This window comes from Acanthopagrus latus, chromosome 20 (assembly GCF_904848185.1).
Source record: "Acanthopagrus latus isolate v.2019 chromosome 20, fAcaLat1.1, whole genome shotgun sequence".
In the NCBI taxonomy this organism is placed as follows: Eukaryota; Metazoa; Chordata; class Actinopteri; order Spariformes; family Sparidae; genus Acanthopagrus; species Acanthopagrus latus.
Genome location: NC_051058.1, coordinates 21,181,507 through 21,193,392, shown reverse-complemented (window position 1 = coordinate 21,193,392; position 11,886 = coordinate 21,181,507). Strand labels below are relative to the sequence as shown.

General features: G+C 43.2%; 2 protein-coding genes across 13 annotated transcripts in view; one reads left to right on the top strand and one right to left on the bottom strand.

Annotated features, from left to right (window-relative positions):
* The first annotated feature begins 82 nt into the window (after nt 1-82).
* Nucleotides 83-4,235, top strand: g6pc3 (glucose 6 phosphatase, catalytic, 3). The gene is made up of 6 exons (XM_037082127.1): nt 83-447; nt 1,594-1,700; nt 1,801-1,891; nt 1,995-2,113; nt 2,764-2,905; nt 2,987-4,235. Exons 1-6 carry the CDS (start codon nt 230-232, stop codon nt 3,327-3,329), a joined length of 1,020 nt encoding a protein of 339 aa, XP_036938022.1. The 5' UTR covers nt 83-229; the 3' UTR covers nt 3,330-4,235.
* Nucleotides 4,236-4,918: 683 nt separating this feature from the next.
* The window catches only part of tanc2b (tetratricopeptide repeat, ankyrin repeat and coiled-coil containing 2b), a 157,600-nt gene continuing 150,632 nt past the window's right edge, over nt 4,919-11,886 (bottom strand). For 10 of the 12 annotated variants that reach the window (XM_037082101.1, XM_037082102.1, XM_037082105.1 and 7 more), the window contains 4 exons: nt 10,575-10,666; nt 10,190-10,336; nt 9,984-10,084; nt 7,807-9,865 (listed from right to left, as the gene is read on the bottom strand). In XM_037082101.1, coding sequence (XP_036937996.1) covers nt 7,807-9,865; nt 9,984-10,084; nt 10,190-10,336; nt 10,575-10,666 — 2,399 coding nt within the window. Of the gene's footprint in view, nt 9,866-9,983; nt 10,085-10,189; nt 10,337-10,574; nt 10,667-11,886 lie in introns of all 12 variants that reach the window. The other 2 variants (XM_037082098.1, XM_037082109.1) reach the window with 1 other exon arrangement.

Sequence of the window (11,886 nt, the reverse complement as noted above, 5' to 3'; positions counted from 1 at the left end):
TTTACATTTCATATGAGCACATTCTATCCGTCGAAGAAGAAAGTTGTGTCTTTGTCTCCTTTTCTACCGCTTTTCAAACAGGAGCGCCCCCCCTACTGGGCATGTGGCGGTACTGCAGGCGCTGCTGCAGCACTTCCTGAAGAAGCTTACAAAATTAACCCAGGATTGCATTTTGACAACCTTCATCACATTGCATGTTTTAATAAAACAAAACAAAAAGGACGTAGGAATGGAGGCCATTCACAGTCAAGGCATCTGGATGGCGGAAAGTCTGCAGCAGAGGACGATGAGTCAAGAAAAAATGTGGCTCGTTGTCACTCATATTGGAGATCCTAAAGCTGCCTTCCTGCTCGTCTTCCCCTTCACATATTTCATCAGCAAACGAGCTGGAGTGTCGGTGCTGTGGGTGGCAGCGATATCGGAGTGGCTGAACTTGGTGTTTAAATGGTGAGACTGAAAGAGACACCGACATTGTTTAGCTGTGTTGCTCTTAACGGCTCTCAACGGCTCATTCTGTCATCTCTGACACGTTAGCATGAAGCTAAACGTCCTTTTTATTTAAACCAGTCAATGTCCGATAGACACAAAGACAACTGCAGTGTTTCCTTTTTCAGTTTTTATTCGGAACCGTCACGTTAAAACATTTTTTTCTGGTTGTGTTCTGTTGACGCAAACGTTCATGTGTTGACGTCGCAGCTTCCGGCATCATCAAGTGTGAGTGCATCCGCGTAGACTGTCCGTGTGGAAACAACTCGAAGTGGAACCTTTTATAAATAGTTCAGATTATAAATTAGTTAATTTTCACATTGATATATCAAGAAACCTGCATAAGAAAGAGAAAAGAGTGATCAGAGAGGAAACACAGATAACATATCCCAACTTATTTTAATAAAATCAGTTATTGTAGTAATTGATTTAATTGTTTTTATAAATGTTTTCTATTATCCTTATTACTTTGCCTTTTACCTATCTCTCTGTTATTGTTTTATATACTGATACTTTGTGACTCTCCCTGCTTTTAAATTTTTTTAACGGTTTTCTTGTTTGTAAAGCACTTTTAAAAATGTTTTGAAATGTACTACTGTATAAGAATTACATTTATAGTTATTTAAAATGTGTTTATAATTAACGTGCATTGTTAAAACATTCAACAGAGTATCTGCGCACATATCAAATCATAAGTCTTATTTTCATTAGTCTAAAGTGGATAGAGGAGGTTTAAACAACATTGTATTACTGCTAAATGCACACTTTTCTTTTTTTTTCTTTTTTTTAATTAAAATGATGATGTTCAGGGATTAATGCAACATACACATACATATCAGAAAATGTGAGGTTTGTAAGGAAAATGCTGAGAATGTGCTGATAAGATGGAAAAAAGAGAGAGAGAGAAACACTTAAGGCTAACATTAACATTGGAAAAAAATGGAGAATCTAACAGTTACTGAACAGACAAAAATAAGTTTAATGACCGGAGTATAAACTACCTACAGACATGATGTTACTCACTGTGGTACAGCAGGTGGCAGCATGCACCTGTATGATAGAGAAAAGTAAATTATTACATGTGCTGTGATTTACATTTGTTCCCAGGATGCTGTTTGGAGAAAGACCTTTCTGGTGGATCGGTGAATCAGGTCTGTTTGTCAACAATAAACCCAAAGTTCTACAGTTTTCCTCCACCTGTGAAACCGGCCCAGGTGAGAAGTACTCACAGAGAAAACACATCATGCATGAGTCATAGATGGTATATTCATTTATAGCACAGTCAGAGGTCTGACGCTGCCGTCTGTCTCCCAGGCAGCCCGTCGGGACATGCGATGGTGACGGCAGCCGTCTGGTGGGTGGTGGTGTCCTCGCTGGGTTCATATCTGTACTCACGTACTCACAGGTATGCCCGTTTGAAATAAACACATATGCTGATTTGGCTTTAAAAGTACACAGATGAAGAAATTGAAGTGTATCAGAGCGTCTCTCTTTCTCTGCACCTCCAGCGTGGTGATAGCAGCGGTACCCTACCTGCTCTATGTGGTGATGCTGGTTGCAGTTGGAATCTCCAGGATCTTCATCCTCGCCCACTTCCCCCACCAGGTCATCGCTGGATCCATTACAGGTCTGAGTACAGCTTCATGCACACGCTGAAACATGAGGGAATCAGTTTCAGGCTGTAACTATCGATCATCTTTATTTTCAATTTTCTCGATCAGTTGATGACAGTTGTTGGTAAAAAAAATGTCAAAAATCAAAAATGTTAATTTTAACGACACAGAGAAGTAATGAAACCAGAAAATATTCACATTAAAGAAGCTGGAATCAGAGAATCTCGGCTGTTTTTTAACAAAAAAAGTACTCAAATCGATTTTCCTTTTATCAAAATAGTTGCCGATTAATTTAATTAATCATTTCAGCTCTGAATATAACATACTGTATATACAACATATATAGTGATATAATGCAGTTCTTAGAAAATTAATAACACTTCATAATAAGCTGATAGGACCAGAACATTTTGTCTGATTCATTGTATTAAATACCTCACGAGTGTTTCTTCACTCATTCAATTCAAATTTACCATCAAACTTCTGTCTCGCTGGTTTTTAACAAGTATAAAAACACTCAATGTGTGTAAAAATGTGTAAAAACATCTTTGACAGAGGAAAAAAACAACAACATACATTTCTCATATTGCATTGCATTTCTTTTCTATATTTTGCGAGCACTATATTTTTTCAAAGTAGGTTTAAACTGACTTGTTCTGGCCAGGTTTCATTCTGGGGGTGGTTCTGAGCCGCAGGGTACCAGAAGGTCGCCCCCTGCTGTTCTTCTTCAGCTTCAGCATCGGTCTGCTGCTCGGTACTCTGGTATTGCACACTGGACTGCAGTGGCTGGGAATCGATCTCTCCTGGTGAGATATTATATTATATTTATGTTTAAATCGATGAGTCTGTTCACTGCATCATAATAACACATTCTATCCATTCACCAGGTCTATTGCTTTGGCTAAGAAATGGTGCAGCCGTCCGGAGTGGATTCGGTTGGACACGGCCCCGTTCTCCTCTCTGACCCGGGACTGCGGGGCCCTTCTGGGTTTGGGTCTCGCCCAGTACTGGAAGCCCGGCGGATATTCTCTGCCTTGGGCACCACGAGCTTTGTCTCTGGCCATTTCCTCCATGGGACTGTACCACGTCAACCGCCTGCCGCTCCCGATCCGACCACAAGGCCTCTTCTACGGGCTGTTCTTCGTTAAATTCATCATAGTGCCGCAGATCGTCATGGTGCTCGTCCCTGGACTGGTTCATCTTTTCACAAACAAAAAGAAGAAGGACTAGAATCTGTTGTCACTGTCACACCTCTAAAGACAGTTTCTCCAAACACTTGAAATGTCTATTTAATTCATTTCACTGGTACTCTTGTGGGTGAAGGCTGTATTTAATCACTCCATCTTGATTTTTCTCCACTTACAGCTCCACTGGCTCGGGACTTCAGTTAGTGATTGTTTTTTATACGGGAGATGTAGCAGATTTTTTTGTTTACTTCACATCTGCTGTAAAAATATATATATATCTCATGACAGTTAGTGTTGTAAATACGACAGTATTTTTGCTATATGGTGACTGTAACTGTTGAGAAAGCTTTGCGGTATAAAGCATCAGAGAATATGATCCATCGTCAGGGTCGAGCTTATGAATGTTACCTGATAAAACGTCGTGGGAATCCATCTCAGTGTTTTGTGCTCACTTTAATCACAAGGTTTATTTAAACCCTCAGTAAAAGATCCACTAAAGCAGATGGAAAAAATATTTACATAAAGATGTCTTGAGGACCAAAACATTGTTCATACGTGGCTGTTCTTTGTTTTTATTCTCACTGTGGAGTTATACAGTTTTCCTCTGTATGAGTCATTATGACTTTCTGGTGTGTAAGAACTTTAATTTTGCTTATTACAATCTTTTGTTTACATTATGTAAGAAAGTCATGAGAGTACGCCACTGATTTAAAGGTCCAGCTTGTAGGATTTGGTGGCATCTAGTGGCGTGGTTGCACCGACGCGCTCGTCTCTGTAGATATAAAAGACTCTCAAGATAACTAAAACTTCTCTTAGTTGGAGATTAAACTCTAATAATTCTTCTGTTTATTTTCTGCCTTGTGATCCTCCGTGCTGGACCTTCACCACTGCACTGCTGTAACACTGTATGACAGCTGGACAGTAAAAAACTCTTTTTTCATTCCATGCATTCTTCTTACTGGTCAAATTCTTGTGCCTACATTACCCACAATGCAACCCACCCACAAACAGTTTGGAGATTCAGGTGTGCTGTACTATATACGGCTAATGTAGCCGCTAGCCCCGAGGAGCAGCTAACTACTGTAGATCATTCTGGGCCGAGACCCGTCCTCAGTCCAAGTTTCATGGAAATCCGATCAGTTGTTTTTGTGTAATCCTGCTGACAAACCAACCAACAAACAATCAATCAAACAAATAAACAAACAAATGGACACATCGTAAACATAATATCCTTTGGTGAGGGGATTAATGCTAAATGATGAATATTATGATATTCATGTTCATTTTAAAAGACTCAACTTACAAAATTATAGGAAAAACAAATACAAACCTCGGATTTGCAACAGAACCATTTCCAGGACCACGTACCATCTTGAGGTCAAACCGGTGCTCCAAAAATTATCATTAATATATTTACAAATGTTGTATTTATGGCCGTTGTATTGGACTGAATCATATTGTTAACATTAATGTCAGCTGTTGTTTTGTTGACCAAATAATTAAATTAAATTTGTATGTCATATTCAAATAATCAGTAAAACAAATGAGCGACATGCAGGGCGTGTTTCAGTTGGTAACCATTTATAAATATGTTCTTTTTTTCCCAATACATATGTTTTTTTGACTGTACAGATTACAATCAGTTATCATGAGATAAAAACACATTCTTTTTTATTGTTTTTAATTAAACTTTTTATCACAGCGATCTGAAAGCTCACATTTACAGACAAGAGAACTCTGCTCAGCAAGCAAAATACATTAAAATAAAAACCAAAAGAAAAAACCTTTTTCGCGTTTGTCTGGTGAGTTTTTGAAGGGTAAAATGATAAAGGACAGTTCGGGGATCAGCAGTCTCCTCATCTTGATCCGAACGTCGCGTCACACACACACACACACCAGAGTCAGAACACTGCTATACATGTTTCCGCTTGAGCTCGTGGAAAGAATAGAACATGCATCAGACTATTTACAGCAAACTAATATACACAGACAGCTTTGAAACCATACACCCTCAAATATCCTCGATTTAGAAGTTCTGTTTAAATTAAGTATCGTACAGTTTATACCTTCATTTCTGTAAAGATAAGTAGGGCATCTCTCTGGGAGCGGGTGAAACTGAGAATGAACGTCTTCTCTTTAGATATTCTTTAGCAGAGGAACCAAAATAAAATGTTACAGACAAATGGTCTATAACTTTTTTTTTTCCCTCTCACATATACAAATAACTTGAATATTCTCATTATCACACTTTCTCTTATCACCCAAACTCCAAATTACGGAGCTTCTTGTTACTGGAACTTCAGTCATTCTTTATTTCTTATTTTTTCGCAGTAGATTCAACTTTTTTTTTTCTTTCCAAGACGTGTGCAAGACCAGCGGATTAGACTGGTGAATTTAGAGTTACAGGACTGCAATGGATATATTTTTTTATTTTGTTGATGACGTGGAGTTCTTAAATATGGCCTCTTGAAACACACTTGCTCAACTCACGAACCCGTTGAATATCTGAGTCGGTATATATATACAGCTTGTGCTAGAAAGTCTATACATCTTCACCAGTTTTAAAAACATTTGTTTGCTCTTCATATTGTCATTCATCACTGCTTTGTAAATCATATAGTAATAGTGTCTATGATAGTCTGGTATCAGCGGCCAGAGGTCTGACCGATCGCACGCCCACACTTTCTCCAAAGTCAACAATCGTAACAACAAGGTAAGTAAAATACATAAAGTGCACCCTTTAGTTAAGAACTTAACAGGCATTTTTAGTGCAGAAGTGGCGGAGTAAAAATGCATCGTGGGTAAAAAGAATCGACACAAAAGTAATGCAGGAGAAAGGAGGAAGGAGAACGTCTGTAACAGTGGTCGTGTATGCATTTGCTTGCTTTTAATCGCTGAGCACTATCCATGTTAACCCGTCACTAGCATATGTACCGCACGCTCTACCCTCTCTTAGGAACATACAGCTTTACGTTACGTACGGAGGAGGGACAAAGGCAAACTTTGATAAAATCACCTTTGAGCAGCATCGGCCAGTCAGAGATGACTTAAACCTGCTGTAGCCGAAGATTCAAACTGAATATATTGTTTTTGTCTGATGCAACAATCGTACGAACATTTTACAAAACTACTGATCCTGTTTTTATAGAAGCAGAAGTTTAAGCGAGTATTCAAATTTGCCTTCTGACAGAAAACTGGTTCAGTATGTCAAACTGCAGCCTTGACAGTTGGTTAAACGTCACACTAAGGCATAATCATGAGGTCTGTGATACAGTGAAGATACTGACAAGAAATACAGAAAAATCATAATTTACATATCTGGAGGTTAAATGGTTTAAAAAAATGATTGAATCAACAAAAACAGGCGTGCGATTTTCATTCAGAGACAAACATTTGAATACCAGCTTAAAGCTCATGTTTCAGATCTTCATCCATTAATCAACTGAAATGTAATCAATAGGATATAGTATTTTGATGATTAATTCATCACTACAACGTTCTCTGGTTGTAGCCTCTCCTAAGTGAGGATTTGCTGCTTTTTTAAGTCGCTGAATATTTTTGGGTTTTGGACAAAACAAGACATCCAAAGACATCTCATTTGGAGATTATACTCGTGTATGTTTGACTATTTTCTGACATTTAACAAAAAGAAAAAACTTTCTATGAAAACCCCCCCGCAGATTAATCAAAACAGAATAAAATTCAGATCATTGAGGACCTACTGCAGCATAAAAAGTGTTTTCTTGCATTAAATCACAACAAAATCTTGTTTATTTTGACACCAAGAGGCAATTCTATCACTCGACGCTGGTCTTTGTCCCTCGTTCCGAACTCTGGATCGGTTTTCTTACATCCATATGACTAGCAGTGGGACACAAAGGCAGGGTTAACAGAATACAATTCAAACGCAAACTATGTCTGGTTTTATTTCTATGTACAATATATAACTTAATTATAAATATTGTCATTTTTCTCTAAGTACTGAGTTGTTGAGCCATTTGTATTTTCTGAGCAATGTACAGTATTGAACATATAATATTGTATTACATAGAATAGAGCCTACTAGCAACCTTGGTTAAGAGCACACTTTGAAAGAACAGAAGATGGATACAGAGTCCACGAGTAGAGTCCAATTTGATGATTAGTACTTTCTCTCCGACGGTCCCACCTGTTGTGGGAACTTTGTGCCACACAACGTTTTGGAAGTGCACTGGTCTTTGATTCAGAATGAGATCAGAACTTTGGACCCTCCTGTTTTCCTACCGGTGTGCAGAATATGATAATGAAACTTCTCACTGTTAGTTATGTTTTTCATATAAGATAAAGTCTAATACCCTACGTGTGTGTGTATGTATGTGTGTGTCTGTGTGTGGGTGTGTTGTCTCTCATGAGTTCCTTAAGGTGAGTTCGTCCATGTCACATACACGAGGGGCAGCAGCTTCTGCTGTTGAGCTAAATATTTTATCTCCTCTCACTCCCACTCACAAGCCCAGTCCAACCAACCAATCACAGGCAGGCCATCACACGTTTGACTCCACAAATGGTCTCTTTGGTTTGATGGGGGAGGTGGGGCCTTGGGTCCGGGAGTCACGCGAGAGCTGGCGGTACATGTTGTCCTGGTAGGCCTGTGCCACGGGAAGAGTCCTCGCCACCTTCACGTCCGGGTACGTGGGCACCTGGCTGACCCGCTCCAGGATGTCCCCACTGCCGCGGGAGCCGTTGGCCATCTTGCCCAGTGAGGGGGGCTGGGTCTGGGAGTAGTAGTCCTCCTCCAACAGGTGCCCGTTTTGGGCGTTGTTTGTCTTGTTGTAATAGGCGATGTTGCCCAGCGAGGCGGGGGGGCTGTAGGTGGAGCCTTGCTGGACTAGCTGGCCAGGCGAGGTGGGGCTGATGGCGGAGTCCATGGACGTCATGGCCCTGGACCGCGAGGGCTGATGCAGGTACTGCTGAGTCCGCGCCGTCTTGTCTATGATGCCCATGAAGGGTGTGTTCCGAGAGCGGGTGGTCTCGCCTTGATACAGCCCCCCGCCGCCCTGCGAAGGAGAGATGGGGGACATGTCATCACAGGGGCGCTCGTATGTGGCTTGCAGGGGGATCTCCATCTGCTGAATGGAAGACGAAGGCCTGAAACCCGGCGCTAAATTCGAGGTGGATCCAGTTGAGATGTTGTTGCTTGACGGGGAGAATCGAAGGCCTACGCTCTGAGAATGGATGAGAGGCCTGGGGGTGGGCACGTGCTGCTTCATCTCAGTAGTATTGGCACTGACGGGGCGTCTCACCATGTGGGGGATCTCGGGAGAGCCCAGCTGGCAGGGGGGCATGGCATTGGCGCGCTCCAGTACATGTTCAGAGACTGGGTAGTAGGCGGCGGACTGGCTGCGGCTTATCTGAGGTGTCTGGCTGTAACGGATGCCCCCCGGGCCCCCGCTGCTGGCGCGGTAGGCAGAGGAGGGGCGCTGGGGTAACTCATCCTTCAACAGGCCCGACTCCATAACCCCTCCTCGGCCGCCGTGCTGACAGAGGGCCCCAGAGCTGAGGCTGGCCTGGACCTGGGGCATGGACCGTCCATCCAGCGAAGGCTGATACACCAGCCGGCTTTCCACGTCCACTGAGCCTCCTTGGTAGCGACCACCCATGGAGTGGCCCATCTGACCGCTGTACAGGCTGTTGCCCATCACATTGCTGGGCTGGTTTGTGCGCACTATTTGAGCTATAGAAGGCTGAAGACGAAGGCCTTGGGCTTGGTGGTGCTGGGAGGACAGAGAGGGCTGCGAGCTCAGCTGGAACGAACGCTGGCTGCTCATCTTAGAGAGGGGAGATTTGGGTCGGCCGGGGAGCTGCTCTGTCTGGTAGCGCACAGGCGACCCGGACTGGGACCTGTACAGACAAACGCTCTCTACTGGTGGACTGGCTCTGTACTGAGCAGCCCGACGTAAAGGGGAAGGCGGAGGGCTCTGGTGATCCCCAGCACCCATAGAAGGCGGGCTGAAGCCGTAGGACTGCTGGTGCACCGGGGAAGTATGAGGCGGGCTGTGTCGGTAGTGTGAGTTCTGATGTGTCGGGGAGAGGGAGGGCGACGTGGGCTGGTACGACCCACGTGTTGGAGAGGACATGGAGGACGAGGTGGGGTGGTATTCGTAGGGCTGGCCCAAGGGCGAACCTCCAGATAAGTAGATCTGATCTGGATGTGTGGGGGACAGCGGCGGGCTCTGGATGATGGGAAGGCTGGAGGGGTTGGCGTGAGACTCAGGTGGGGGCAGACCCACAGACATGGCCTCCAGCTCCTGCTCCAGGTAGTCCTCATCCTCGAACAGGTCCTGGACGGGTTCCATGTCCTCCAGACGGGGCTCAGGGGGAGGGGGAAGAGGCATGGACAAGGACAGGGACTCCTCCTCTTCTGGGGGAGGCGTAGGAGGAGGGGAAGGAGGCGGCTCCAGCTCCAGGTCCTGCTGCTGGTGCTCCTCCTCGTTGAGCTGGTGACACTCCTCCTCAACCCTCTGGAGCAGCCGCTGGATCTCTCGGTTGTTGGGGCACTGCTTTATGGCTTCATTCAGGTCCTCTAAGGCTTCAGGAAATTGTCTGTAAAGATGAGCATGATAAGTATTTGCTTCTCTAAAATCACTAACAATGACATTATTTTGCAACAGAGAGAGTTTGATATGTCAGTCAAGGAGAGTATCTCAAAAAACAAGTGTACCTGCTGCTACGCTTAGCACGCGCCCTGGCATAGTATGCCTCATATGATTTTGGTTTCAGCTCGAGTGCCTTCGTAGCAAATTCCTCAGCCATCCCAAAGTCCTGAGGAGATTGAGCAGAAGAAAACAATTGAACATCATCAAAAATATGTAAATAAATCCCTTAAAGCATGACATTTGGGCCTTTTTTCGTCTTCTTCCGACTTACGTTTGTTTTCCTCCGACATCGGGACAGGTTGAGGAAGAGCGATACTTTGAGTTCCCTGAATGTCTTGAGGTCCTCGCTGAAGCCTTCGCGTGGAAACTTTTTGAGGGCGTACTGATAACGCTGCGCTGCCTCCTTCACCTTCCCCTTCTGTTGGACGAACGAAAAGAAGTCCTGTTATCCTCCGTTCACGATAAAATACTAAACAGAAACCTTCATGATATAAACTGGAGCTAGTCACAAAGATATATTTATCACAGCATTTGTAAATGATTCATGAGCTCATTCCCTTGTTTTAGGTTAACTTACATCTACTTGTGAGGAGAGACTATTTGATTTTATTGACAATAAAATGATGAATAAAAGACTGCCGGGCCTGTTCTCTGACCTTGTAGAAGCTGTCCCCCTCCTCGATGAGTTTGCTGAGTAAGATGATCATGATGTCGGGTTTGGAGGTGGCCATGGCCCATGTGGCTGGACCTGAGTAACACAGGAAGGAGCAGATGAAAAAAAAAACACAGTGAGAAAGACACACAGAAATGAACAGAAGAGGAAGGAAGGAAGGAGCGACTGGGAGTCACACCACACACAACATAAATAACAGGGATGAAGACAACAGCCAAAATGGTGGGGAGGGGGGTGGGTGGAGGAGAAAAGACAGGCAATCCACTGCAGAGAAAAGATTACAAAAAAATCTGCCCTGACACCTCGAGAACACTGTGACCTCGCTGTGGGACATCACACCTGGGTCAAACGCTATTTGTCGATGATTGTCAGCTTTTGTTTGATCCCGCTGGGAGGCGAGTTTGTCTGATTGGAGCGCAGAATGTTTTGAATCCAATGGTTAATTAAAGTTAACTGTAGCGATCATCTGCAAACACGTTTTGGCCCAGGCAAACCCAGAGTAGATGTACAACAAACAAACATAAAAAAATAATCACGCTGTTATGTCTTTCTTTTTTTTTTTGACACATTTTCTGTCTTGTCAAGAAGTGCAGATGTACAGTGAGTCTTTGCATGACTGACTGGCTCAGGGATGTGATCAAGAACAACAAACTCCCAATCAGTGTTGTCACAATACTGAAATTTCTCACTTAAATACAGTATTTTTGAAAAATATCGATATTCGATACCAAAGGGAAACATTTAGACGTTGAAGGAATGATGTATTCTATTTCAGATACTTATCTTTTCTTGGCTACTAGCAGAGAACAACATGAAAACTGTGGTAAACATTTAAGAGGTCATTTGTAAAATATGGACAGAATTCAAGACCGTTTACCAAAAACATAAGGGGGCCATATATTACCAGAGTATCTACCTATTCTTGGATGTAGCTAGCTATGTTAGCTAATTAGCTCATGGCTCAGTTAGCCTGTCAGAGTTAACATGTCTGGATGCCGAACTAGGACTGAATACAGTATCTGAGACTGACGGAGGTCAGTTTGACAACAGTGGATGAAGTACAGAGGCGATTTACAGCAGCTCTGACTAAGACTATCACCTCAGGGACGACAAGAAACGACAGGTGGGGACGGCAGAGGTGTGCAGAAGTGGGAGGAGGCGACAAAAAGTCGGACATCAGCGGGTTAAAATGGGGTGTAAAGCCTTTATATCTTACTTGTTGAATTGAGGATTTATTTCTGACCACACCAGCAGTGATTGTGGACAAACCAAGACTGTTTTGGTCAGTTTATTTT

What these genes read in the sequence shown, in the direction of transcription:
- g6pc3 (XM_037082127.1), top strand. Translation starts at nt 230, where the DNA reads ATGGAGGCCATTCACAGTCAAGGCATCTGGATGGCGGAAAGTCTGCAG. An exon ending in CTGAACTTGGTGTTTAAATG is followed by an intron (nt 448 to 1,593) that starts GTGAGACTGAAA and finishes ATTTGTTCCCAG; the next exon opens with GATGCTGTTTGGAGAAAGAC. An exon ending in CATCGCTGGATCCATTACAG is followed by an intron (nt 2,114 to 2,763) that starts GTCTGAGTACAG and finishes TGTTCTGGCCAG; the next exon opens with GTTTCATTCTGGGGGTGGTT.